The 26,789-nt window shown below is 38.3% G+C and overlaps 2 protein-coding genes across 8 annotated transcripts in view; both read right to left on the reverse strand.

The window, feature by feature from the left end:
* LOC129775560 (klarsicht protein) overlaps positions 1-26,789 on the reverse strand; it is a 536,788-nt gene that overhangs the window by 243,397 nt on the left and 266,602 nt on the right. The window lies entirely within an intron of this gene.
* LOC129775562 (odorant receptor Or2-like) lies at positions 24,364-25,841 on the reverse strand. 3 transcript variants are annotated; one of them, XM_055780429.1, is made up of 4 exons: positions 25,617-25,841; positions 24,945-25,550; positions 24,779-24,877; positions 24,364-24,718 (listed from the first exon to the last, which is right to left on the reverse strand). In XM_055780429.1, the coding sequence occupies exons 1-4, from the start codon at positions 25,785-25,787 to the stop codon at positions 24,506-24,508; spliced, it is 1,089 nt and encodes a 362-aa protein (XP_055636404.1). In that variant the 5' UTR covers positions 25,788-25,841; the 3' UTR covers positions 24,364-24,505. The 3 variants fall into 3 exon arrangements, with proteins under 3 accessions (XP_055636404.1, XP_055636405.1, XP_055636403.1); XM_055780430.1 differs by having other exon boundaries at positions 24,787-24,877; positions 24,945-25,841; XM_055780428.1 differs by having other exon boundaries at positions 24,945-25,841.

Genomic DNA, 26,789 nt, shown 5'->3' on the forward strand with positions numbered 1-26,789 from the left:
ACATCAATTGTTTCAGAAAAAATAAGATTTTTTTTCCTAACGAATGCAAGGAATTGAAGGAAACACCAAAATTACAGCACCATTTAAAAAACATTCATTGAATTGACTACCGCTTTCTGTTGATTAGGTCCAAAATGTTTTCTTAGTGTTTTAATTGGATACATTTGCTTAAAGCACGAATCATTGAAAAGTCAACAGTGTACAGTTACTGTTACTGTACAGTTACAAGCTATCGCTCCTGTTTTTTGTTTTTTTTTTTTTTTTTGAAAACCGATTCTCTGCAATTGTCAGTTTCGGTGCTAAAAGTTTATTAATGATTCATTCGGTTTTAATAAATCAGGAGGGTGGAATCAATGACACGATCGTATTGTTAACGCCTTCCCGTATTATTTAATACTTCACACATCAAGTGATTTAACTACTCTGCTGAGCGTTCTAGCGCACTATGTTATGCCTACCTACACCACGAGTGAGAATCGATGTTGTACGGGAGAGGGGAAACGTAGGACTACGAACTTTTTGCATGCAACACATCTTCAATTCAATTAACACTTCGATATTAGCTCAAGTAGGAACCAAAATTTTAATTTACTCTTTAGTAGATTTTGTAGATGGCTCTGACGAGTGATTTTAACGTAGGACTACGTCTTTGATTTCTACATAGAGGGTTCATTCTATGAAAAATGTAACGTTTATTAAGAGTTTTCAAATGCATATAACGCAGAATCGTTCCTACGACATATGTTATAATATATAGACGATAAAAACTTATCCAGATTTTTTTTTCGCCTGAGACAACAACAGTGGAAATAATAAAACAAGTGAGCAATTTAACAAATAGAAGTGGTATGTTTTGCAAGCGAATGCAAAGGTAAATTTTTCTTTCAACTTCGTTCCCATGAATGTTGTATGCAACACAAAATTGTGTGCAATAATTCGTTCTATCAAACAAATGACCTTTTTTGTCATAAATTCGACCTTTTTCGAATGTAAACATACAACAACATGAATTAATCAGATGCAAAATTTCATGCATCACTTAAGCGAGTGTCTTTAGGACTGCGAACTTATTGAAACCGGCATTACATCGTTTCACAAAAATGATGTAATGAAATATTAATAATCTTCATCACTCATATTCGTTATTCTCAATGACTCAATTCCTTCTATGATAGATTGAGCAGTAGAACCAATACGACTTGAGCTCGAATTATTCGAAAAACGTGAATACTAATTTAACAATCGAACGGGATTCGCAAGAAAAAAGTACCGTTTGGTAGGCAGATGAAAAAACTCATTCGTATGAAAAATAGAATGAGCGTTTCGTTTGAATTGTTTATTTTTCGAATGTTCGGATGGATGGATTTGATTCGTTCGAAAACAAGAATACAAATGGGGCATACTTTCGAACGTTTTTCATTCGTTCGAAAACAAGGATTAGGGTGATAGTTTGCAAACGAACATTATTTCACCGAAAAAGCTACTGCTCCCGATGCCTCAGAATAAAACTTATAATAAGAACAAGACAATGGGAAGAAACCACAATACCATAGTTATCCATTAAAAATAAAGCAACTTCATGATTTCATGTGTATTTTACCTCAAAATATCACGAACTCGTAAGTATTTTCAACTTGTTTTTTGTTTCTTCCCCATAAATTTCGTATTCAATGTAATCAATGACGATATTTTTTTTGTTCACAGATCCACATATACTTCATCTATTATTCCACCCTGTTATGTGTCACACTGATATTCATTAATCATTTTCAGTTAGACAGTTGAAAACTTCCTGCCAGAAGTAAGTTTTGTTTTTTTTGTTCGTTACAAATCGTTTGACGGTTATTAGTACATATAACAAACGGCCTCTTTCAGGACTACTATCAAGGTAACAGATTTTTGAACAATGAAAAGAATTACATGTAGAAAAACAACTGTTCTGAACAATCACAGTCCTACGTCAAATATCCGTCCGTGCCCCTAGGCTCAGACCCTTCTACTTTTATTATAACTTTATCGCACCTTTCAAAACCAGATTCTTATTTCCACATTAAGTCTGGCGTTGGCTGATCGCTGTCTAGAGTGGAACTAAAACAGAAAGCCACTGAGTCAAATAATTTATACCTCTAGGATAATATAATATAAATAATTTATACCTCCTCCTAATACAGTTAAAACTCGATTATATGTGATTCAATTATATACAATTTTGGACTCGATTATATACAGTTTGAAAAAAAAAATTAGTAAATATGACTTATTTCAAGAAAAAAATGTAACATTTCAACGTGAACGTGACATTTAATTGGCTGTTCTATGTACAGTAGGGGAAAAAGATTTTATCTGGATTCTCACCAGGAATTGTTTATAACGATATTGCAGTGAAATTAAGAAAGATAAAAGTTGGGCGTCAAAAAACAAATTAGAGAACGGTTTGAGAGCTTTAATTTGGATGATAGAAATAATCAAGTTTATTATGAATTTTTGTATAAAACTAATAATAACACCTTCAAAACCACTATTTTTAAAGTTTTCCACTTCCAAAATGTTATTTGAATTCGCTAGTTTAGATATATATATATCTTGTACTAAATTTTCTCATCTTACAAATGGAAGCAATAGAATCGTCTTACGCAGCGTACTTTTTATTGCAGAGCCAGTTTGAGGCAAACAAAGCCCGTAACAAAAAAAAGTTCTATAACACTGCAATTGTTGAAATTCGACCATATGCGTAGAAGGATTTTTTTCATCAAATTTGATCATCTATCACCTCCTGAGATATTCTGGATAAATTTATTTTTTTTCATACGAGAAAGATATTTTTTGTATTCAAAAAAACAAAAAATATATGTATAAAAAACGAATAAAAATTTTGTTTTTTTTTTTTGACTCGATTATATACAGTGAAAAGGAATCCGAGACTGTATATAATCGAGTCCGCCCTATACAATGTAAATGCTTTTTACATTTGTTTATTTTCTAGAGGCTTTTAACTCAAAAGATCGCAATGTGATATGTACGGAAATGGCTCAATTTAAGCTGAACTAAGCAACAAACGCATATTTTACAGAAAAAAACATCTTCCATTGGGTCCCTGGCTATTCCGGAATTCTCGAAAAAATAGGTAAGGGATGGTAAGGGAAGACAATCGGACTTCCTGTCTTCCATCTGACATCATCCGTCGGGTGAAACATCATGTCCGCCTAAGCTGGGATATAGCGGTGGCTTCTCTCAACGCCAATAGTTTAGAGATTAGTTTTAGTTTTCCAAATCGACATACCAACCAAACGCATTCTTCATAGCAAACCCTTCCTTTATTCGACAAACGCATTATTCATTCCGCAGAATGATTGTTCTGAGCTACGCGAGCGAACGGCAAAGCAGTAATAGTTTCAAATCAACTCTCAGCCTCAACATATGACGTTGGCCGATCGCTGTCTAGAGTGTCACTAACAGAACGTGTCGCAGACACGTAATTCATGTTTCCACTCGATGCAACGTGACATGTTGCATCATTATAGCTACATTACTTGCACTTTTTACAACACAACCGAAAGAGCACAAATTGCTCATTTCTATCGACCAATCAGAACGCGGGATTTTCATTTGCATATGACTCAACATTATCTAGTTGTTCAATGCTTTGTTACGCTCACTTGTTGGCATTCAGCGTCGTAATTCGAACATGCAACGATGATGATATGAGATGAGAGATGGGGTGATGGTGGAATAAATCGATCTTATTAACTTGCAGTATCCATAAAAAGGTTGGAGATATTCTTATAAAAGTTAGCAGTTTCATCGAAGCCAAATCGATTGTTTACAAATTTTGCTTCCAAGAAAAGCTATCTTATCAAAACCAACCCTTTACAGAGCTAATTTCCCACGTCCAGTTTTTCAGTTGAATTGTGCTCTACCGTCAAGAAATACTAATAAAAATGTAAATGAATTTAAATCACCCGCCCTTTCTACACGCCATTAACGGATTACCCGATTCTTCGAATGGAAGAGAAAGTGTAGAAGAAGCAGTTTCCATTCCATCGGTACACATTTCACCATTGCTCGGCTAGAATAAATAGAGCTCGATCGGCATTCCCCGGATCCATACCGTATATCCATTTTTAGAAACGGTATAAAATCACAGTCCACGACTGCATTTTCCAGCATTCCAACAAAACAAAACTCAAGAGGAAGGAAACGAACGGAGTTAAATAAACTACCGATTTCGATCTAAATTACAACCGCGCGCGTATATTTGTGTGCGATTTTGAGACTTGTGACTGTGTAGGGCGCGCACTGTTCATAAGCCAAATAAAAGTGTTGCGTTGAATACCGAGCTCCACCTGTCTTAAATCGACATTACTCCACCTACAACACCGCGGAATAAAGAGCCAGAGAATCTATAATTTCGCACAAAATGGCCCTCATGGTGTGCCTTCGCAACATTCTACGTAATTTTCATAGCGCAAATCGCATATGAAAAAAAACCATTTTCACTATCGTACCATAAAGATCATGGCCCTGCCGCCGCCCTGTGGACGTTGGCTCTTTCGACTGCGCGTGCCTTTGAAAAGCCAATGAAAACACGAATTATGGGCAACTATACTCTCCTCCACGGGAAGGAACTGTTATAGGCTTCAACTCAGAAAAGGGCACGGCACAAGTCTGCCGAGGTCCAAGCGGTACCAACCAACCCTGGTAGAACAACCGTTAGGATCAACCAGTTGATTGAACGCGATAGTAGGAAAAAGCACGGAACTTTAATTGAGTTCGACTGAGCCAGGGATAGGGGGGAGCGACCCGCTAATGAATTGTGATATCGCGCGCATTCGCTGAAATAACGCGAATCTAATTTCAAAATTAATTTCCGCTGACTCCCTCCCCACCTAACGACGACGGCGTCGAAAGGGCCGATGACAGAGCAATAACAATAGAGCCATATTTCCACCGTAACCAACCGCACAATTCCGCAGGGTCGAACCATAAACGAGATAAACCAAAGCCCACACTTTTCCTTTAATTTTCTCATTATCAAACCGTCGGTCGGTCGGTGGCCCCAGTCTGGACCGCTGCAGCCAGAGGCAGCAGCAGCCACATAGTGATCGCTACTAAATAGCTTCCGTCCTGAGCAACAACGCGAAGGAAACGGCGGTTGGCGGTGATGGCAATTTGTTCACGCGTCATCACGAGCGAAGCGTTTTTTTTCTTCCGATTCAAGTGGTTCGGATCTAACCAGAAACCCTACCGGCCGTCGGCGATGGCGTGCCAAGTAGAAGCATAATCTTCTTAATTGGAAGGGAGGTTTTATGGTCCCTCTTAGAGATCTCGGCTCGCTCGCTCTAGCGCTGTTCTAGCACTTCAGTGATATATCTCGGTTTATTCGTCTTTCGGCATCGGCATCATGTGTGAGGGTGTGTTATTCTTTAACGACAGTGGTTTATTGGCCATTCCATGTGATATAAAAAAGGTGAACTCTACGAGGCCGCGTGTTGAAATGATGGAGGTTTATTATTACCCCTAAATACTGAAGGGCGCCACAGATGATTGGGTAGCGAACCTAGACGAAGAAAACGTTGAATGATAGTTTTTTTTGGAGGAATTTGTGATGATAGTTTGACAGAGTGATTTGAAGTATTATATGACATATTACCCAAAAAAGGGAGATAATTATGTCTGACACACAATTGCATAACTGACGGAGACTCATATTAGAATATTTGTTGCATGTTGCTTTTGAAATGAAAAGAACACGTCGCATTGTAGTGGATCCCTTGCCGCTACTGACATCACTCTACAGTCTACAGTCTGAGTGTTTTTATAGGATGTGAAAGCGAGAACGAAAAGATGTCTGAGAGAGAATAAAGAGAAGTGTGAGAGAGAAAATACAGAAAAAGATAGATCCGATTCTCTATGCTCTTCTTTTTTTTCTCTATGTTCTTCTCTTTTTCCTTCCCTTCCCATGGTATTTCACTCTTTCTTTTCCCTCTTCTCTTCACTCTTTTGTGCTTCCTCTCCATGTTTCTTATCTCCTTTTTTATTCTTTTGAATGTTTCTTCTCTTTTTTTTTCTATCTCTCTGTGTTTCTTCTGTCTGGTTTTTTCTTCTTATCGATATTTCTTCTCTCTATTTCCTTCTTCCTTCTCTCTCTTCTCTCTTCTTTTGTTCTTCTTTTGTTCTTCTTTTTACTACTCTTCCGTTTCTAACACTTCCTTTTACTCTTGTTCTCTCTCTCTTTCGGTACCACGCTCACAGTGTTCAAATGGTTACGCAAAATGCTCTTAACAGATCCAAATGATTTGTTTGTAGTCTCAACTACTTATTTGATCATAAGATTGTGTTTTCAGAATAACTTTTACCATTAGTTTTCCTTTTTTTCCTCTGTCTAGTAGCTTCTCTTCCCATCCTTCTTCGTGTATCATCTCTTACTTTTTTTTCAAATTTTTCTCTTATTTTCTTCTTTGTCTACATGTTTCTTGTCCCTTTTTCATCCTTTTCTTTTATTATTTCATCGCTCTCTGTCTCCTGCCTGCTCGTTTTCCTCTCCCTGCATCTTCATCTCTCTTGCTAAATCGTTCTTTCTTTTTCTCTCCCTCTCTTCCTGTCTCTCTGTCTCTCTGTCTCTCTGTCTCTATGTCTCTCCATCTCTCTTCCTCGTTACTCTTTATTTCTCCCCTCTTACTTTCCTTTTCCTTTTTTCCTTACTTCTTTTTCGTTTACGCATTCTTCCTGTTATTCTTTTTATAGACAAGCAATTATCTCACGCTCACGCTCGATATTGCATACAGTTCAATTCCTGACGAGAAGTGAAACATGGCATCGCTACCATTCTCCTTCCAGCCAGTATGCTTAAAAATAGCTGCACCACAGTGAAGGGAACAGCCAGGTTATTATATTAGGTTGGGGAAAAAATCCATTATTTGTGGCTGAAATTCAAAACTTCACTGAAGATGTTTCGGTTTCGACTTGTCCGATTTGGATCGAATAGGCACCGCTTTGTTGTATAAATTGTTGCCCTTTTAAAGGTAACTTCATAATACCTCTTTCATAGAAGCTGGATTAAAAAAAACTAGAAGTGGGTTATATCTGTGATATAACCGCAAAGTGGACGTAGGACTACCGTTGATTCAGCAATCAATGAGTAACAATCATGTAGCTCTTAGACATATCATCTTCCGAATAAAGTGATTATCATACCACTCCGATTAGCCGGAAAAGAATTATTAACGCTCAAAGGAGGAATCGATTCCTCCTCGGAAACACCCAACGCAAATAATACTCCCTCTCCAACCCCCGACAGTTGGAATTTGTATGATTCAATAGCCTGTTTTCAACGCAATTTTTAAGCTGTTGAAAAAAAAATCGAGTCATTAAGCAGCAAGCATATAACTTTTGGACATGTTCTCCTTTGATTAACATTTTTATCATACAATTTCGTTGATCCGTAGCAGGATTATTAATTCTTAAAGAGGGAATGGATTCCTTCTCGGATTTACAAATAATAACCCGCTTCCCAACAATTTGAAACGACGATCGATTTCGGCATAGATATGGTGAAATATCCACTACACTATATCAAACATTTCATATTCTTCGCCATCAAACCCATAGTCCATTGAACCCATCTGTATCGAAAAATCATTTGTACTTCGATTTTCGTTAAATGTTCTGTTCAATTTGGCTGCAGAAACGAAATGGAATTGGGAAGAAGGGCATAATGCATAGATCAACTAAACGGATTTCCGAGCGGGCACCAACTTATATAAAGATTTGTGTGATTTCAATAGCCTTTTATCAAAGCAATTTTTAAGCTATTGAAACAAGTTTTCAAGTCAATAATTAACAATCATATAACTCTTAGACATTTTGTTTTTCGAATGAAGTGATTATCATACCACTCCGTTCAGCCGACAAAGAGGTATTAACGTTCAAAGCCATACACTCTCTTTTTTCGAAACTTTGAACTTACACCTCGATACAGAAATGAAAGACGAATATCCATCTGCCAAGCGGATGGGGATGAGAAATCGGTCATACACAACCAAGGCCCGAAATCTTCGAAGGTGAGAAATGAAGAAACTCTACTCTTAGCAGCTTCGCTTCGACTAGAATTGATTTGGCAATCGCCGGCAACAAAAAATGACTTGACTAGAAAATGAATTGACTAGCGTTGACTAGCGAGGATGACTGGTGAACTAGTCCAGTCAGTGGTTATGTTAACAGACGCGACTAATGGATACAAATCTGCCTCTTCATTCAACTGACTTCAATCCACACTTCCATTTCCCCCTGACACTAATTTTATACCCCCGTACGCAATCTTATTTTACGTCCATATAAAGAGGAACGAAAACTTGATTTCTGATGCAACAAGGTAGTTACCCAATCAATGGACGGTTTATTGTCTACCTATCGTGAACTCAAGCCAACGAACTTAAACATTTATCAAGTATACTATAAAGGTCCTTGCGTTAGTACTAGTAAATAGCGAGCAAAATAGCGCGCACACACTGCACGCTATTTTATACGTGTGAGTAATTTCCGTGTACGATACATAAAAATCTAGCTTACCTGTAGCGCATGTCAAACCACGTTGAACCCAACCATCGATGCATGCATAAAGATACATGGGAAAAAAAGAGGAACGAATTCGTTTTGGGGGAAGTCACTTCAAAATGCGAAGAAGACAATTTGACTTAGAAGAATGAAATGAAAATGAGTCGGTAATGGGAGATAGCTACTAAACGCCCGACTGACTGTTCAGTCGTTTTGTCAGCAAAACTGCGTGAATAAGCCAAAAAGTCATTTCCGACTGAATACGGATATAGTCAGTCAGATAGTCAACTGACTATCCTCAGTCGACTATGACTATGCCATGCATGCATTCGAAAATAATATCCGAAATGATAAACAAGTGAAATGAATAAAAAATCGTAATCTTATATCAACAATGTGATGATTTGAACATAACTCATTAAGTTTGCCTCCAATGCAAGATTTTGATAGTCTATTAGGTATACCCCTTTTTGATAGAGTACACATAAGTAGAGGCAATCTGGCGTAGTGGTAACATCCATACCTCTCACGCAGAGATCACGAGTTCAATTCTCACTCCCGACATTCTTCCAAAAATAGAAGTAAAAGTGACGAACCAGCCGAAATGTGTTGAAAGTCACTATAATAGAGAAAAAAAAGGTACACATAACTATCATGCTGGAATGATATCAAGTTATGTGAAGAAAGACCTTTCTATGACTGTATTCCAAATTATGATAATTTTCACCCAGAACATGGGTATAATATTAAATATGATACAATATATTAATCACGTCACTTCACAAGACCTTTGGTCGAAACTATCAAAAATTCAGAAAGAATACTCATGGCAATCGGTGTTTTTTCTCAGTAAAACAGCATATTTCGTCAGACTAAAACCAGAACATATTTCGCAAAAACATACGCATTTTCTTGTTTTCTTGATTACATTCCCGGCTCCATTATGCGATATCGTCAACTCACCTGAAAAGAGACAGAAAAAAAAACATAAGTTAATCAACGTATTTTTTCTGTTGGAAACAAAATAAGAAATTTTCTGGTTCTATCATCAATTCGTTATTTCAATTAATCTGAACGAAGCCGATTTTTTCAAGTAGAGGAATACATCGCTCTCAATATTGTGCTTTCACCATTAGGTGTCAGCAGCATCAATTACGGAATTGTATGTTTCACACTGACTCCGTTGTCTGCGAATGCTGCCAGCTGCTGGTGGCTGTAGTTTATATAGCAACAAACCCACCCACCATTTATGACCAAACAAACAAAACGGCATTTTCGGTCATACCCACGGAGCGAATAATTCCAAACATCTGTCTGCTTTCACTGACGATCACACGAGATGTGTATGTTGTGTTTCCCGGGATAAACATAGGAGGGAAACTGGTCATCGAACCCCGTCCTCGTGCGTTCGCACAACCCGAGAACATTTTTTCCCGATAACACACAAGCATGAAAAAATCCCAATCAATTTGTTGTCCCTCCCCTATAATTTGTTTGTGACCCAATTCTGGACCGACTAGGCTAATGGTTCACCAGCAGCAGATTGTGCGATGATTCTTCGGAGGGGACCACCACCGCCGATAGTAATCAGCGACTCACAACACAGTGTGGAAGGCATAACCTAGGCAAAGCGTTAGATAATTACTATTTTCGATTCCAACTGCTTGCGGTTGTGTCGATTAAAATGAAATTTACATGCGAAGCCGCCGCTTCCGATTGGAACAAATGGTTCCACGTTGAGGCGTTTCAATCTATTCCCGAACAGGGTGGCGGCCGCGACAAGCGTGGAGAACGTGGACTCCCTGCTCTGTATCTGTACCTCTTTGGGTCCCTTCCTTCTAGTTCAGGTGCACCCGGGTGTAATTATTTCTGACGACATGGTGGTGATTCCCTCGGTCCGCGCGTTCATAGATATTTAATTTTTATTTTCTGCGCTGTTTTATGTTTCGCTCGTGGCCATTTGTCATCTCTCGCATCTGGGATTTCCGTGAGTGTCCGTCCAAACAGACCCTCCATTCGTGATACAACCTACATCCAATTAGGGTTCTCTCAGCGGCAGCGTTACACGCATGAGAAGGTTTCATCAAAACGGAGCGGCGACTAAATTTCGGTCACGAAAATCGGCGTTGCTTTTAGTTGTTTTATTTTTTTTCTTTCATTTCGGTTGAGGTCTGTTATTTAGGCTATTTGTATTTTGGGGTTCTTATCCGTGAGGCATCAGTTATTCGGTGTTTTAGAAAGGTGAGAACATCTGGAAGGTTAACACGGTGGTTTGGAATGTTTGTCGTGTTTAGTTTTTTTTCCCTTGCCAACATGACACCGAATTGAGAGTTTGTAAAGGACATGGACAGTAGAAAAAGCTAGCGGCGCGGTATACTGTGAGAAAACATATTTTCAGTCGATGTTCGACGTCGTAATGATGATTATCATAGTCAATTAGGATTGTGCTTCGAGGTGCATCGCTGCAATAAATTGTTCAATCGATAAAAAAGGTTGATTGTTTTTCTATCTGCTGTACTCGCTCTTATTTATTCAAACATTCTATTATGTACTCCGTGGGATAAATTCGCTAAGAGTTGATATTTGCTTAAACTCTCAAACAAGACTATCATGTATACGAACAAGTATTTAACCTTTTTATGAGTCCCTGTGGTCCCTGTGGACCGACAGTGGACTTTTTAAAACCTCATTTTCTAACTCTGTTACTGTCATCCCCAATGCCTATGCTCACCGAACGAAATGTCCACTGGCGGTACACAGAGACCATCGTGAATCAGGCGGAGACTATGCATTCACACTCAGTCCCCAGTGTCAGTCCCCAGGAACCAACACGGGACTCAACGTGTTAAAATAAATCATTCTACTGTTTCGTATTAGAGCATCAACCTTCGTTCACTTCAAATCTTGTCCCAATTTCACGCTTGAGAAATAAAAAAAAACTCTGACAAAGTCATCCAGTTGTATCCAAGAGAAGGTTACTCTCAGCAGCACCGCGATATTTCAATTGTTTGGTTAGGTCTAAAAAGCATAAACAAGTACCTTTGGTAGGGTGCCAATGAAAGTGGTCATCTCGAATTTCAAAAAGTTACCCCATAAAAAATGTTCACCACCTCGAAAAAACACCCTATGCCAAATATTAGCTCAATCGGACTTAAGGGAGAGTGGCGCAAAGCGGTCAAAGTTTGAGTTTTTTGAAAATCGAAAAATCACCCAAGGGAGGAGAGTAAAGGAAATCGGGGTTTTCGAAAAAAAAATCGATGCCAAATGTCTTAAAATGGCATAAAACGTCGAGATCTAGTGTCATCTCGAAAAATTTTTTTTTGGCAAAAATCGACACCCTGGGACTTTTTGTTCGGAATACGAAACGAAAAGTATGGTTTTGGGTGCCAATAAAAATAGTTATCTCGATTTTTCATTCGGAACATGCTACAAAATGTTGATTTGCATGATAATATACCCTATGCAAAATATTAGCTCATTCGGACTTCTTTTACTGGTGTCACAAACGTTATAATTTTGACAAAACATTTATGTTCGATATGACACAAGATCTCGACGTTTCATGCCATTTTAAGACATTTGGCATCAAATTTTTTTTTTCGAAAACACCGATTTCCTTTCCTTGGGTGTTTTTTCGATTTTCAAAAAACTCAAACTATGACCGCTTTGCGCCACTCTCCCTTAAGTCCGATTGAGCTGAAATTTGGCATAGGGTGTTTTTTCGAGATGGTAAACATTTTGTATAGGGTAATTTTTTGAAATTTTAGGGTCGATTTTTTCCCATACATTCATTGGCACCTTTGGTATTGAAAAACTCGAGACACGGTATAATTTTTAACATTAGTCAAGTAGTCAAGGTAATCAAGATAAACAAGGTAATCGATGTAGTCAAGGCAGTCAAGGTTGTCAAGGTAGTCAAGATAGTCAAGATAGTCAAGGTAATCAGGATAGTCAGGATAATCAAGAAATCGAGGAAGTCGAAGTAATCAAGGCATTCAAGATAGTTAGGATAGCCAGGGTAGTAAGAATAGCCAAGGTAGTCAGTAAAAGTAGTTAAGGTAGTCAGGATAGTGAAGATAATCAAGATAGTTGAGGTAATCAAGATAGTCAAAGGTAGTCAAAGATAGTCAAGATAGTCAAGATAGTCAAAGATAGTCATCAAGATAATCAAGGTAATATAAATAGTAGTCAAGATAATAAAGATAATGTAAATAGTAGTCAAGATAGCCCTTCAAACTAACACTTTTAATTAGTATTATTCTTCTTGGATGGTACTAACGTTCCCAGAGGAGCTTTTACCTTCTCAGCGTAGGTATTACTTGCGTCATTTTTATTAGTAGCACTTAGTTGAGATATCTATGCAACAAAACACACCTAAAATGTATTCTGGAGTGGCAAACTCGAGGATACGCGTGACCACGGTGCAAGTCGGATGAAATTTCTTTGACGAAAAATTAGTATTGTTGTAATGTTTATAAAACTTCGAGTAACATTAACGCTTGATGATAGAGCAATTCCATTCCAAATTTGTCGACCGCTAACCCGGCCCTCTCCGATTTTTTTGAAACTTGGTACTTATGACGGAAGCAAAATGCAAAATCACCATTTTCATTATCATATGACCAATTTAAATTAAGACAGATTTTTTAAAAGTGCGTATTCAAAATCATTGATCTTTCTTTCAAAATCTTAATTCAAAAACCAGATGTCTGATTAAAATATGATGTTTGACAAAGTTGATGGAAAATCAACTATTTAGAAAAAAATAACATTCTAAATACACCGTTAAAAACTCTTATTCAAAAATTTAACTTAATATTAAAAACTTTTATATCTCGCACGCAGTGGGGCAATTCTGTTCGGTTGAGGCACCACGTCGATTTTCATGCCGTCTGATGAAGAGTGTTTCTGTATTTCTGACAATCATTTTCGAAAGATAATGCGAATCAATCATCTTCGATTGCTTCTACAAAACCACCGAAATCCATTGGACTTTTCCAGGGGCACTAGAACTTTCGACTGAAAAAATTGTTCTGAAAATTTCGATACATTCTAAAATAATATTCGAAGGAATCAAAAGCGAAATAATTTTTATTTTTTCTGTTGGAAGAGTACTGTGTAATGATGATGATGTTTTGAATTATAGAGGCTTTCTCAGACTTTCAGACATTCTTAGTTCGTTTGCTTCTAGTTTAGGAAAACGCCAATTTGGAGAACGAATCTAAACACCCGGCCTTGGGAAAAACCATTTGGAAAGCCTCGTTTCCGCTGCGATCTGATCGCTAGATGGGTGACTGATAAATAGTGAATGACTTATTGATGACTTTTTCCGAGCGATCGATTAATTTTATTGAATTCAAGCATTTAGTATTTTTCTGCGGTGAGAGCTGAAAGTGGTTGCTGTCGACACCGTCACTCTACATCCGTGTTTTGAGTGTTCTCTGAAGTATTGTACAGGACATTATCTGATTATATATATATATATATATATATATATATATATATATATATATATATATATATATATATATATATATATATATATATATATATATATATATATATATATATATATATATATATATATATATATATATATATATATATATATATATATATATATATATATATATATATATATATATATATATATATATATATAAGGAGGGGCTGCCATATAAATGAAACACAAATTTCTGCATTACTCGAGAATTAATCAAGCAAATGAAACCAAATTAGGCATCTGAAGGTTTTAGGGTGCAATAAATTTTTCTATGGTGGTTAGACACTTCTCTCTTCTCTGTGGGGGGGGGCGGGGGATTTCTGCCATACAAATGGAGCATACATTTCTGCATAATTCAGGAACTAATCAAGCAAACTGAACCACATTTGACATGTGGAGGTTTTAGGGAGCAAGAAACATTTCTAAGGTGGTTCAACACTCCTCTTACCTTTCTGGAGAGGGGAGGGGGGAGGTCTGCCATAGAGATGAAACAGTTTTGTTGGAAATACTAGGAAATTTATAGTACAACGTAAATTCAACGGGGTCAATTAGAAGATCAATCAATGAACAGTTCTGCGATTGGACCCATGAACTTGCTCATAATAAGAAAACGTGGATGTTTGAAGGTATTGATAACAAAACACAAATTTTGGGCGGGACGAAGTTTGCCGGGTCCGCTAGTAGATTTGATATAAATCATGGAGTGAAGATTTGGTCATGCTTATTCTAGTTATAGTCCTGCTGCTTCCTCAATCCTTTAGGGTTGATTTACGAGACATTATCGACTTTATCACTGAAACATCAGTATTCAACATGAAAACGAAAGATCTTCCCTTCAACTAAAATTGATTCAAAACTATTTTTTTTCTCATTCATAACTCACTCTAATGGCAATTTTGTTAAACAAACACACTCAATACCATTAAATCGGAAAGGCTTTGCTAATGTGTTGAGATTTTTTTCTTTACAACAATTATTTTATCGGTACAGATTTTTGAAAAAAAAATCCTCGATGTTTAATAATTTTCCGAAAATTTTTGCGGATCCGGTTCTAGGTCGACAACAATATTCCAATTTATGCTTCCAAATGCTGAACTACTCCACGACTTATCCTAAAATTATCGGTTAATTTGCTATGAGATTCGATCATCTAACAATCAGGCACAATGAAATTTTAGAACCGCGGCAAAATTTCCCTTCTACCTTCAGATTTTTTTTACTCGAGCACAACAGTTGAATTTATTAATTCCAAGGTAGTTAGGTATGATGAAAATAAACAATGGATCCACGGATTAAATTATGTGGTCTAGACGATTCAATATTTCATGACGTGGGACTACGTCTTTCCGTAGAGGTACCAAATATGAAAACAGGTCACGTTTTTATGAGTAAATGTCAACGTTAAAAACTATTTTCGCTACAAACGAATTTTGATGTTTCGCACACCATTTTAATCTAAAATTTTCTTAGATTTGTTTGATAAGCTATACGCAAACGGATAAAACCAATTACGACATATGGTCAACTTGTATATTGTATAAACCACGTAAAACTATCGTCCTTTTCTAGGGCTACCAAAACTTTCTACTTAAACGTTATTTCATAAATTTCGACGCTCAAGTAAAAATGTAATAAATGTGTAATGTAATAAAAACGATTTGATTTATATATTTTTTTTGCCGATAGAAAGCTTGTGTGAATTCAAAAATTCGGACTGATTGATAAGTTTAAATTTAATAATTTAAATAATTAAATTTTCGTAAATTAGCACTTTTTCTTTTAGTTTAAAATGACGTCGAAGTGCAGTGCATTGCAAGCCAAATGTGATAAAGGTATCTTCCAGCGATGAGTGTTGTGTTCTTCGATGGAAAACTGAAGGTGAAAATTGGTTCCCCAGCGGTTGTTGTCACCGACGCCGCCATCACACAACCGATTCGCTTCGGATTTTCTGTTGCCATTCTGCGGAAGCTGTTTTGATAGTATTATTTACGGAATATTTCATTGAGAAATAAGGTTTTCGAGAACAAGAGGAGATATTATTTTGTAAAGAGATAACGATAAACTACTTGAATATTGAATACGTTCAGTGAGCAATCAACAGTAAATGTTAATTCTTACAGTTAATTTGACAATTTCCATCAAAAATCAATCACTTAACGAATCGTTCGTTCAAGCAAATGAAGCGTTGACGCACGGTAGGTTAAGTGAAACGACCTCTCACCAGTCCTGTGGTGATAGCTCCAGGTTATCATCTAGCGATTCATTGCTTCTCGCAGATAAAACACGGGGGACACCAATTGGAATCGTCCGCGAAACGCATCGCGAATTTTCGCCACGGGCCACACGAGTGACGGAACCTGGCCGAGGGGATTGAAACGATCAGCGCTAATTGCTCCCTCTGATGTTGAACGTTTTGTTTGCTGCTGACTTCTCATTTCAGCACTTGTCCGATGCCCGTTCAAACGTATCATCATACATCGCCGTAAGAAAAGACGATACAAGTAGTTTGTGTTCAAGTTGCCCTCAAAAGTGGATAATATAACACGCACATGAAACGGACATGATACCGATTGAACCAATTAACTTTCTCGCGAAAAGTGTTTTATCAATGACTTGCGCTCTGAACCGCTCTCATGAAGCAATTTGGATCTCTGGGAAGCGACCATCTGTCGATCCTTATAGGGGGCTTTAATTGAGTGACAATGGGTCAATCGGTGATTGTATGACTTTCACGACTACATGGATTGGGTTTAATTGAGTGTATAAAATGCTTCAAAACAGAATCTCAGATACCGGCGAAAGGTGATTGTGTAAGAAGATGTCACTATTTGCATTTCAGAAATCACCCATCGGATTCATAGTTAAGTTCAACCGATCCAAAATAAGACTCCGGGAGATAACATAAAACCGAAACGTAATTGGACCCTAATCACTGTCGGTATCCAATTTATTATGCATCGTTTACAAGCGGTCGGAATTTGAACTTTCCCAGAGCCTACCTTACAATCTTTTCAAATGTCTCTCAAAATGTCATTGCGTGAGCGGTGAGCGGCTTGGAGACTTGGGTCGGCGCGCGGTATCTGGAATAGTTGGGAACACGACTCCTTCGCCCTCACATAAGCATAAATATGGTGCGACGAGACATAAAGATCAACAAATGGTAACATATGCAATACAGCGGAGAGTACACATGAACATATAAATTTAAATTGACCGCCACCCCCTAACCCCGCTTCCCTCTGCTGTAGTCTTATTCTTTTTTCAGGAAAAGATCTGGCGCGCGCAGCGCTCTCATGCCAAAGATAGCGAGAAAGTGTGAAATATCGGAGCGATTTAGAGTGCCTTATAGATTAATTCGAACGTGTTGGCGGCGATCGATTATTGTTACTCTGGGAAAGAAATGTTGTTGTTGCAACGAAACGGGAGAGAATTTTCCTATTTCTGTATCTGGTGAACGAAGGTTCGTTGGATCGGTCCGAAAAAGTTCCATCTGTTCGTAAAGTTCGTGTACTCTGTGTTATGCTCAAGATGTGTGCCACATTTGATTTTCTGTTAATAAACACGTCCCTTCCAAAGGTTTTTTTTTGCGTCGTAAAACCTTCCCGTAAACATAAACTATCGCGCAGTATCATCTTTGTATTGCTCATAAACATGACATATGCGCGCTGAGTAAACATACTTTCGTTCGACCTTCCATCGCTTGACAGAGATCTGTCGTCACACACCGACTGACGACGAGACTCTGCGGCTAATGAACTCGGACTCGGACGGACCTTGCTGTAAAATGTGACATTCAGGAAGATCCGCGCGGCAAGACCACGAACAACAGATTACGTTACATAATGTGCTACCTTCGACTCATTATTGATCGCATCTTGTGGCGATGAACGTTGGTCGGAAAAATTCTCGATTTGGAACATACAACCAGTTCCTGGTTGTGGGCAAGTGTGTGAGTGCCTCTGCAATGATGTTTTCATAGATTTAATGATGTCATCATGGATTATGATCTCGATCATTAGTTATTTATGTCGCACCCTATTGTCGGTGAAAGAGTGAATGAGTGCACTCCCGGCGCATAACAGCAGTGGTTTTGATTATTTTTGTCACTCGAACACTACAAGCAAACTAAATATGGGTTAGTCATCATTGCAGCTGGGGAGTACAATAAAAAGTCCTATGCTTTTGGGTTGGAAATGCTACTTTTGCATTCGATCACAGTTGATTTTGGTGAGAAAATGTGCAACAATTACATGGTCGTTTCGCATGAACAATGTAGCGTTCAAAAGATCAGGAAGCGGAAAATGCCTCACTATTCCACATCCATTACCTAATAGTGGTTTAGTGGGAAAAGATCAAATCCAGCTGTCAGGTGTTATTTATTGTGCATGACTTCATTCAGCATACACAAAACACACATACACATGAGTCGTCTGGAGAAAGCAACGGACCGCTCTCTTTTATGGTGCCACCCCAGTAATGTTGCGAATATTTCGCCGAGTAAAGATCTCCCGGCTAATGAATGGAGGCCAATATATTAATAAAGATTTATGCATAGCAATACAGAAAGTTACGATGATTGCTATTAGAATAATTGACGTTCAGCGAGAATTTACGACTTCCTTGTATCGCTGTTGAGTGGGAATGGGATGAACAGGGCAACACGCAACGCTACGGACACATCGGGTATCCAAATGTCATCATATAGTCGGGTTTTTTGCGCACTTCATGCGTACTTTCCCTCATCTGTATATACACAAGCCAGTTTGAAAGTAATCTAATTCTCGTTTAAATTTTATGTTGCGAAATGTCAACCGAAAGGCGAAAGTAGGCGCGGTCAAAATTCGCGTCTCGAAGAAGCCGTGATTCTAACCGAGCAGCTGGACTTTGCATATTTTTTCACCACCACCACTAACCACCGGAGGTGGCCAAACTGATTTCACAGTTCAATCGTCTCGGTCATCGTCTCGAAAAACCACAGCTACCGTGCAGCAAGCGGGCAACTGAGTCCGAGAGATTCGACAAACGACCGAGGGGAGCTAAATTGGAGAGTGGTTAATTTTGGCCCACCTTGACCCACTTGCTTTCTTGTGGTGCGCTGACTGGCTGCTGTAATTTGAGAGGATGGAAAGAGCGAGAAGCTGCAATTTTTGAAGTTTACCAATGCAATATTGAAAAATTGCACATGAGCACGACGTTGACCAGACTGTGGAGGCGCACTTGCGTCTTCGCCGCAAATAAATTTCCATTTCAATGTAATTTTCAGAAAATTGAAATGTACGCTGTGCATCTGAAACAGATGATTTCAATTATCAATGTCTGAAGTGCAAATTTTAATAATTGGTTGAATACACACAGGTTAATTTCGACACTCGCATGATTTGCTCACAAAATGTTTTGTAAATTTTTAGGTTTCCTCACGCCATGAAAATATTCCGATGTTTCGGACGGATGTATCTGGATTTTTCTTCTCAATTTTGCAATAATAATATTAAGCACAATATAAAGGGTGTGTCACATCAAATTGCATCACGGAAAAAACGCTGTAGAAATTTTATTTTTAGGAATTATATCTTCAGCTTTCGCTTATAATCAGATAAGAGTGTATAGATCACGTTGGCCATGCTTCACTGTCAATTTTTCGTAAATTTGGAAAAATGTCGTCGAACGAAAAAGAGCGTCGTGAATTAATCCGGCGCACTCATTTCGAGAATCCGGAGTTGTCACATATGGACATCGGTAAGATGCTGGGAATCGTCCAATCCACGGTCAGCAGAGTACTAAAACGATACTTCGAGAACCTAATCATCGACCGGAAGGTGAAGAACGGCAAAAATGGATGCTCCGTCAGTGAAAAAGATCACAAGCGCGTAGTTAAGCAGTTTAGACGTGATCCGAGAAGTTCGGTCCGGGATGTCGCCAATAAGCTGAATTTGTCAAGTTCATTCGTCCAGCGGACCAAGCAGCGGGAGGGCCTGCGTACATACAAGGTTCAGAAGGCTCCTAACCGCGACGAAAGGCAAAACATGGTGGGGAAGACGCGAGCCCGGAAGCTGTACACCGAAATGCTGACGAAGCCGCATTGCCTGGTAATGGACGACGAAACCTACGTCAAAGCGGACTTTCGTCAGCTGCCGGGCCTGTTGTTCTTCTCCGCAGAGGACAAATTCAGCGTTCCGGAGGAGATTCGCAAGCAGAAACTATCCAAGTTTGCCAAAAAGTACATGGTGTGGCAAGCGATCTGCTCTTGCGGAAAGCGGAGCGCCCCCTTCGTGATGACCGGCACGGTAAACGGGCAGGTTTACCTTAAGGAGTGCCTACAGAAGCGCTTACTACCACTATTGAAGCAGCACGAAGGGCCCGACCATCTTCTGGCCGGATCTCGCTTCGTGCCACTATTCAAAGGGCGTGTTGGAGTGGTACGAAGCCAACGGGGTCACCTTCGTGCCAAAGGAAATGAACCCGCCCAACGCGCCGGAGCTTCGCCCAATACAAAAATATTGGGCGACTATGAAGCAGGCCCTCCGGAAGAACCCAAAAGTTGTCAAATCGGAGGCGGACTTCAAGAGAAAATGGATTTCTGTTCAAAAAAAACTACAACCTGACGTTGTACAGAACCTTATGGACGGGGTAAAGAGGAAGGTGCGAGCATACGGGCTTGGGCTCGAAGTATGAATAAAAAGAAAATGCCAAAAGTTGTTTAATAGTTTTTATTTTACTGTCTAAAATTTTCAAAAGGATCGGTCTACTGGGCGAATTTCTACAGCGTTTTTTCCGTGATGCAATTTGATGTGACACACCCTTTAGTCAGCCATATTGTACTTTTTTAAAAAGTCCGACAAATACAACCATGTCAACCAATATCTCGAAATACAAGGTCTTTCAGATTAAACGCTCACGCAAAAAAATCGAATAGCTCCTAATAACATTTTTTTCCGCTCCATCGATGGTAACACTGCATTCCCCACTACGGGACGATAATATTCGGCTACTCGTTCCGATCAGACGGATGGTTTTTAGTGTCAAGATGTACAATTACAAGAACGTGTATTTTGAGTGAAATCGTATTACTCGAGCAACCTTAATGAAACTTTGTCGTCGTATGGTAAGAATTTCAACATTTCTTGTCATCGATTAGTTCCTCTGGGGGTACGTGAAGGACCGTTGTTATGTTAATAAGCCACAAAATTTGGAGGAACTTAAAGAAGAAATAACTGGGATTCTCAACAGCATCGAAGTCGTAATGTTAGAATTGTGCATGAATAATTTTGTTCACCGTTTAAAACGCGTTATCGAAAAAAGGGGTGGTCACATCGAAAATGTCACAAAAAAAGTTTTATTTTTATATTTCGTTTTTTGAAAATGAAAATCGGTTCACTTTTGTGGAAGTTATTAAAATTTGTTGCGTGAGCGTTTAATCTGAAAGACCCTGTACAATTTAAAAAAAATCACCATCGGGTATATGTCACGTTGGCTTGAGTATAGCTTCGTGTTTTTGAATATGAAAAAAAATGTATAAAGAGTGATGTTCAAGGCACGACCGCACTCTTGACGTAGATTCACTAAATTATTCCATTCTGTATGCTTATTTAGCACTTCGAATATTCTTCAAAAGACGAAATTTGACAATCAATGCAGTGATATGGATATGATGGATATTAGCCGTTAGCATACCGCGAGTCCACAAATGCACATGAAGAATGAACCGAACCTCGAAGTCGTCCGTTGTATGTCTATTTTTAGTCAGGCATTCGCTTCGACACATAAGCACTGATTTGACAGTTAAACCATAGAAACGAAAACCCATCAATTTGTGAGCCGATCCGCATACGTTTCAAATCGATGTGTACCTGTCTAGACAGACTCGGATGCCAACTTTCACTGTGTTAGCTCGGTGCTAGCTTTTAAAAATGCCGTTGACTGCTCGCTGACGGGAAAATCGCAAGTGATTTTTTTCTAATACTCATGCGTGTTGATATTTCTCTTCTGTTCTGTTCTGTGCGTGACTGCCACCTCTGCAATTAGCTTTTCCCATTTCTGAGAGCATTTTGGAGCACTAAGCACCTCCACTCAGCACAGTAGCAATACATAAACAGACGGCTTGCTACAGCAAAAGCAGTATATATTGCATTACTTCTTGTCTTGGATAGAATGATGTACGACTAGTTGATGGTACTGATATTATTTATTAGTAGCTCGTTTTAGTATGAAGAGCACAGATTGGATTAATCAAAACGTTGAATTTTCATTAATATAAAATTGTACAACCATTCTTTTTTTAATCTAACAATATTTTTATTACGTAGAAATATTCCCAATCGATTGGTGCAAACATCTAATGATCCAGTAATAAACGCTCGGGATCTTACATGCCCTCGCTACATTTTTAGAATTTTAATTTAGATCTTATAAATTTCTTTTAAGCAACATTCTTTATAATGTTTGGTCTCCATGAGAAAAAACGAACTATCCAGTAGCATCAACGTTCGAGAAGAGGCCGTGAGTTCGTCGAAAAAAACTACTGACAGACCATCGAGGATAGTTGGTCAATAAACGCAATATAACCCTACGTAGCTGAGTACTGAGTACTGTTCATCGATCCATTCAAGACATTGTAGTTCATGATTTTAGATTGTAGCAGCAAACTCGTTGTCAAAAGACCTAAGTTTATGCTGAAAATAGCCGGAACTACATTCCTAGAAAAAATTGTTCCGCGGCCGAACATTTACCGAACGCATCATAGGTGGGGCTAAGACATGGGTTTATGAATGCGACATGCAATCCCGCATGTGAATGTCAATTGCCCAATGAATGAAAACTTCCTCGTTTTCAGATTGTCATCGTTTCAACATTGTTTTGAAACCAAAATTATCTTTTGCGTGACAAAAATTTGCACGACACAATATGACCACAACCAGTGACAATAATTAAGTATCGAACCGGATGCAGCCGGGAATCGAAAGAAAAAACCCAAAAACTAAAATATTAACATAAAAATTAAATATTTTATTATTTCGAAGATTTTGATCCTCCAAATCCGATCCGTTCAGATCTCAAGTAAAATCATCAAAAATATCCAAAACAATCGTTCTCCAAAAAAAAAAAAAAAAATCTCCAAAACAAAATTTCCGATTTCTGATATTTAAATCCAAACCTCCAAATATAATTCTGCAAACCTCCGAAACCAAATTTTCAAAATTTATATCTTCAAATCCAAATCATCGAATCTAAAACTCCAAATTTAAATCATCAAAGCCAAATCTCGAAATCCAAATCTTCAAACCTAAATCCTCATATCCTAATTTTCAAACCCAAAACTCCCAAACCAAATATAATCCAAAATGGAAATATTCAGGTTTAAATCTTCAAATCTTCAAATTTTCAAATCATCAAAATCTTCAAACCTTCAATTACTTATAATTTTCTTCAAATCCTCAAATCTTCAAAATTCTCAAATCATCGAATTCTCAAATCTTCAAAATCTAAAACCTGCAAATTTTCAAATATTCGAATCATCAAATCTTTGATTTGTTGAATCTTTAAATCTTTGAATCGTTGAATTTTTTATTTTTTAAATCTTTGAATCTTTGAATCTTCGAATCTTTGATTCTTTGAATCTTTGAATCTTTGAATCTTTGAATCTTTGAATCTTTGAATCTTTGAATCTTTGAATCTTTGAATCTTTGAATCTTTGAATCTTTGAATCTTTGAATCTTTGAATCTTTGAATCTTTGAATCTTTGAATCTTTGAATCTTTGAATCTTTGAATCTTTGAATCATTGAATCTTTGAATCTTTGAATCTTTGAATCTTTGAATCTTTGAATCTTTGAATCTTTGAATCTTTGTATCTTTGAATCTTTGAATCTTTGAATCTTTAAATCTTTGAATCTTTGAATCTTTGAATCTGTGAATCTTTGAATCTTTGAATCTTTGAATCTTTGAATCTTTGAATCTTTGAATCTTTGAATCTTTGAATCTTTGAATCTTTGAATCTTTGAATCTTTGAATCTTTGAATCTTTGAATCTTTGAATCTCTGAATCTTTGAATCTTTGAATCTTTGAATCTTTGAATCTTTGAATCTTTGAATCTTTGAATCTTTGAATCTTTGAATCTTTGAATCTTTGAATCTTTGAATCTTTGAATCTTTGAATCTTTGAATCTTTGAATCTTTGAATCTTTGAATCTTTGAATCTTTGAATCTTTGAATCTTTGAATCTTTGAATCTTTGAATCTTTAAATCTTTGAATCTTTGAATGGTCATCTCGATTTGTGTGAAAAGAACAAAAATGTTTAGTTTTGTTGGGTATATTCGTACCTTTTCATTTTAAGTTGGTACACTTTTGCGAATCTACATTGAAGGGTGATTTTTTGGTCGGATGAAGAAATGCTGATAAAACCCAGTGTATTGATAACATCGAACACTACTTTCAACAACATCGAATCTCAACCATTAAACATTGAATCGCTCTTTCAGTATCAAGTAGTACGAGTACGATGCCTGCATGACCAGTCCGAAGCGCTCGATGTCAACGAAGTAGAACTTGGCAGCAGTTATCCCCGTCTTTTTCTGTGAACGCGCAATCATCAACTGGATCTGTTTCTGCATCGAGGCCGGTTCGAGGTACCAAGGATAGTTGTAAATGGACCCCGCCACATTTGCTGCCTTGAAATACGAATGAAGTTATTAATTAATCCGAAGAACATTTAGAACAACCAAACTAACTTTCTCACTCAGTTCGTTTCCATTGTAACAATAGGCGAACACTTCTACCAGCAAAACTGCAAACAAAATTATCATGTTGACCACATTGGGCCCATAGGTCTGCAATGAGCCCCACCAAGATATGTTTTAGTATTCTGATCGTCTCATCACAAAAAAAAAGACTTACACTCGAAATATAGAACATCATCAAGCATGAAATCAGCATACAGTTGACAAACTGCGACAGTAGAATATGCTGCATAGTACTTTCCAGCAAATTAGCAAACTCCAGTGCAGTCTTATGAAGCTCAACAATCTCCTTGAGCTGAACTCGTCTTTGTTCGGTTCCTTTCTCGCCACTAAGCTCTCCACCAAAGTTCACCGATCTTCCTAGAGCATCGATTTTCAACGAAACCAACTCGAAAAGGGTAGCACCGTAGCGGATTATCGTAAACAGAACGGTTCCCTTGACGGTACTCAGACAAGCCGATCCACTAACCGCCGGCACCAGCAGGATCATGTAGATGAGATAGTGTGCCAAGTTTCGTCGGATGTCCAACCCGTAGAACTTGTTCTCCAAGGGGAGCACAAACTCAACGAGTTCCGTTCCGTTCCCAGCAGAGAAATAGTTGACGAAGGTTGCCGTCATCGGGAGTGGAACGTAGAATATCAGACAGCTACCGATGAAACAGGCGTAGACACGAGAAAATCGGAAAATTCTTCGGTTGAAGTTGGTGATCGCCGCCCGACAAGAAGCAGGTTGGTTCGCGCCGGCACATTGTTGGAATGAGTCCTGCAAAATGGTAATCATACGGACATAAGATTTGCGACGGAACGCAAAGAAAACCATGGATAGCACAAAATCTGTGAAGTATATCAACTCAGCGGTTCCACGGGCGAACGAATCGAACCCCTCTCCATCGTACTCCAGGCAGCTCTTCGGAATGATGATCATGAAGGTCATCCAAAACGCTATGGCAGCGAATCGGATCACTTTCCTCTGGTCACCCCAGAGACCTATCAACTCCATGGTCTGCAGTCCTACCGGGAATACGTCTAACTCGTTGCGAAAGCAGTTCTTGAACAACATATCGATGGAAACTTTGTACGAATCGAGCGACTGAATGGCAGTATTTATCTATTTTCACCAAACAACAGCCGTGAAATTCATTTCTCATCATTGCATACATGATTTGCCATGAGATGAATATTTTACATTCAGCTGCTTCGTCCCCAAACCGCTGTAAGTTTCGATCGAATGATACAATCTTTAATGGAGAGTTGAAGAGACAACTTATTTTTTGCAACTCTTTCATACCTTCCAAATTCGCGGAATACCTGCGTAAATTAAGATAACACTTCCATTGTAGCTTTTCATTTTTTTTGTCGTTTCTTTATCTATAAGGAGAAAAAGATTTATGCAGGCCACCCGAGGAGAAGGTTCAGCAAAACCTAAAAAATCATAACAGCAATCATAATCAGGTAATCAAAAATGCCAAAACAAAAACAAGAAGACAGAATACGCTTCAAATCACGTTCCCAACGGCAACTTCCCGTTGACCGTTGGGTACATCGTGGCGGAAAATGACACTCGAAACGGTGTGATCTGATTCCTTTTTCATGCGGTATTCGGTACGCCGTTCAATGTCCGCCGACGGCGAGCGAATGCGGAGATTTCTCAGGAAAAAAATAGATACAATTCTCAGTCGATGGTGCCAGAAGTACCCGCATGAAATATCCGTTACACATTTCGCAAATTACCGCGCAATGTTCTGCTAAATCCGCTTCGAAGCAATCAATGTATCCCGGACACGAACAGCAGCAGCCTGCTTGGCATAGATCGAGGTCACGAACGTTGCTTCCTGACTGAGAGACCCCACCAGCGGTATCTCCGTCATCGTTGTCATGTTCGAAAAATTTTCGTCAGCTCCCGATGACTAACAACACACACTGCGAGAAGTGAACGCCGTCGTGTCCCCAAAGGTTATTATTAGCCGAAATTTCTCATTAAGATAATTCTACGCTCGCTGTA

The sequence above is a fragment of the Toxorhynchites rutilus genome, chromosome 3 (assembly GCF_029784135.1).
Source record: "Toxorhynchites rutilus septentrionalis strain SRP chromosome 3, ASM2978413v1, whole genome shotgun sequence".
NCBI classification, from domain to species: Eukaryota; Metazoa; Arthropoda; class Insecta; order Diptera; family Culicidae; genus Toxorhynchites; species Toxorhynchites rutilus.

What these genes read in the sequence shown, in the direction of transcription:
- LOC129775562 (XM_055780428.1), bottom strand. Translation starts at nt 25,787, where the DNA reads ATGGAGTTGATAGGTCTCTGGGGTGACCAGAGGAAAGTGATCCGATTC. An exon ending in TGATGTTCTATATTTCGAGT is followed by an intron (nt 24,878 to 24,944) that starts GTAAGTCTTTTT and finishes GGCTCATTGCAG; the next exon opens with ACCTATGGGCCCAATGTGGT. An exon ending in GAAACGAACTGAGTGAGAAA is followed by an intron (nt 24,719 to 24,778) that starts GTTAGTTTGGTT and finishes TCGTATTTCAAG; the next exon opens with GCAGCAAATGTGGCGGGGTC.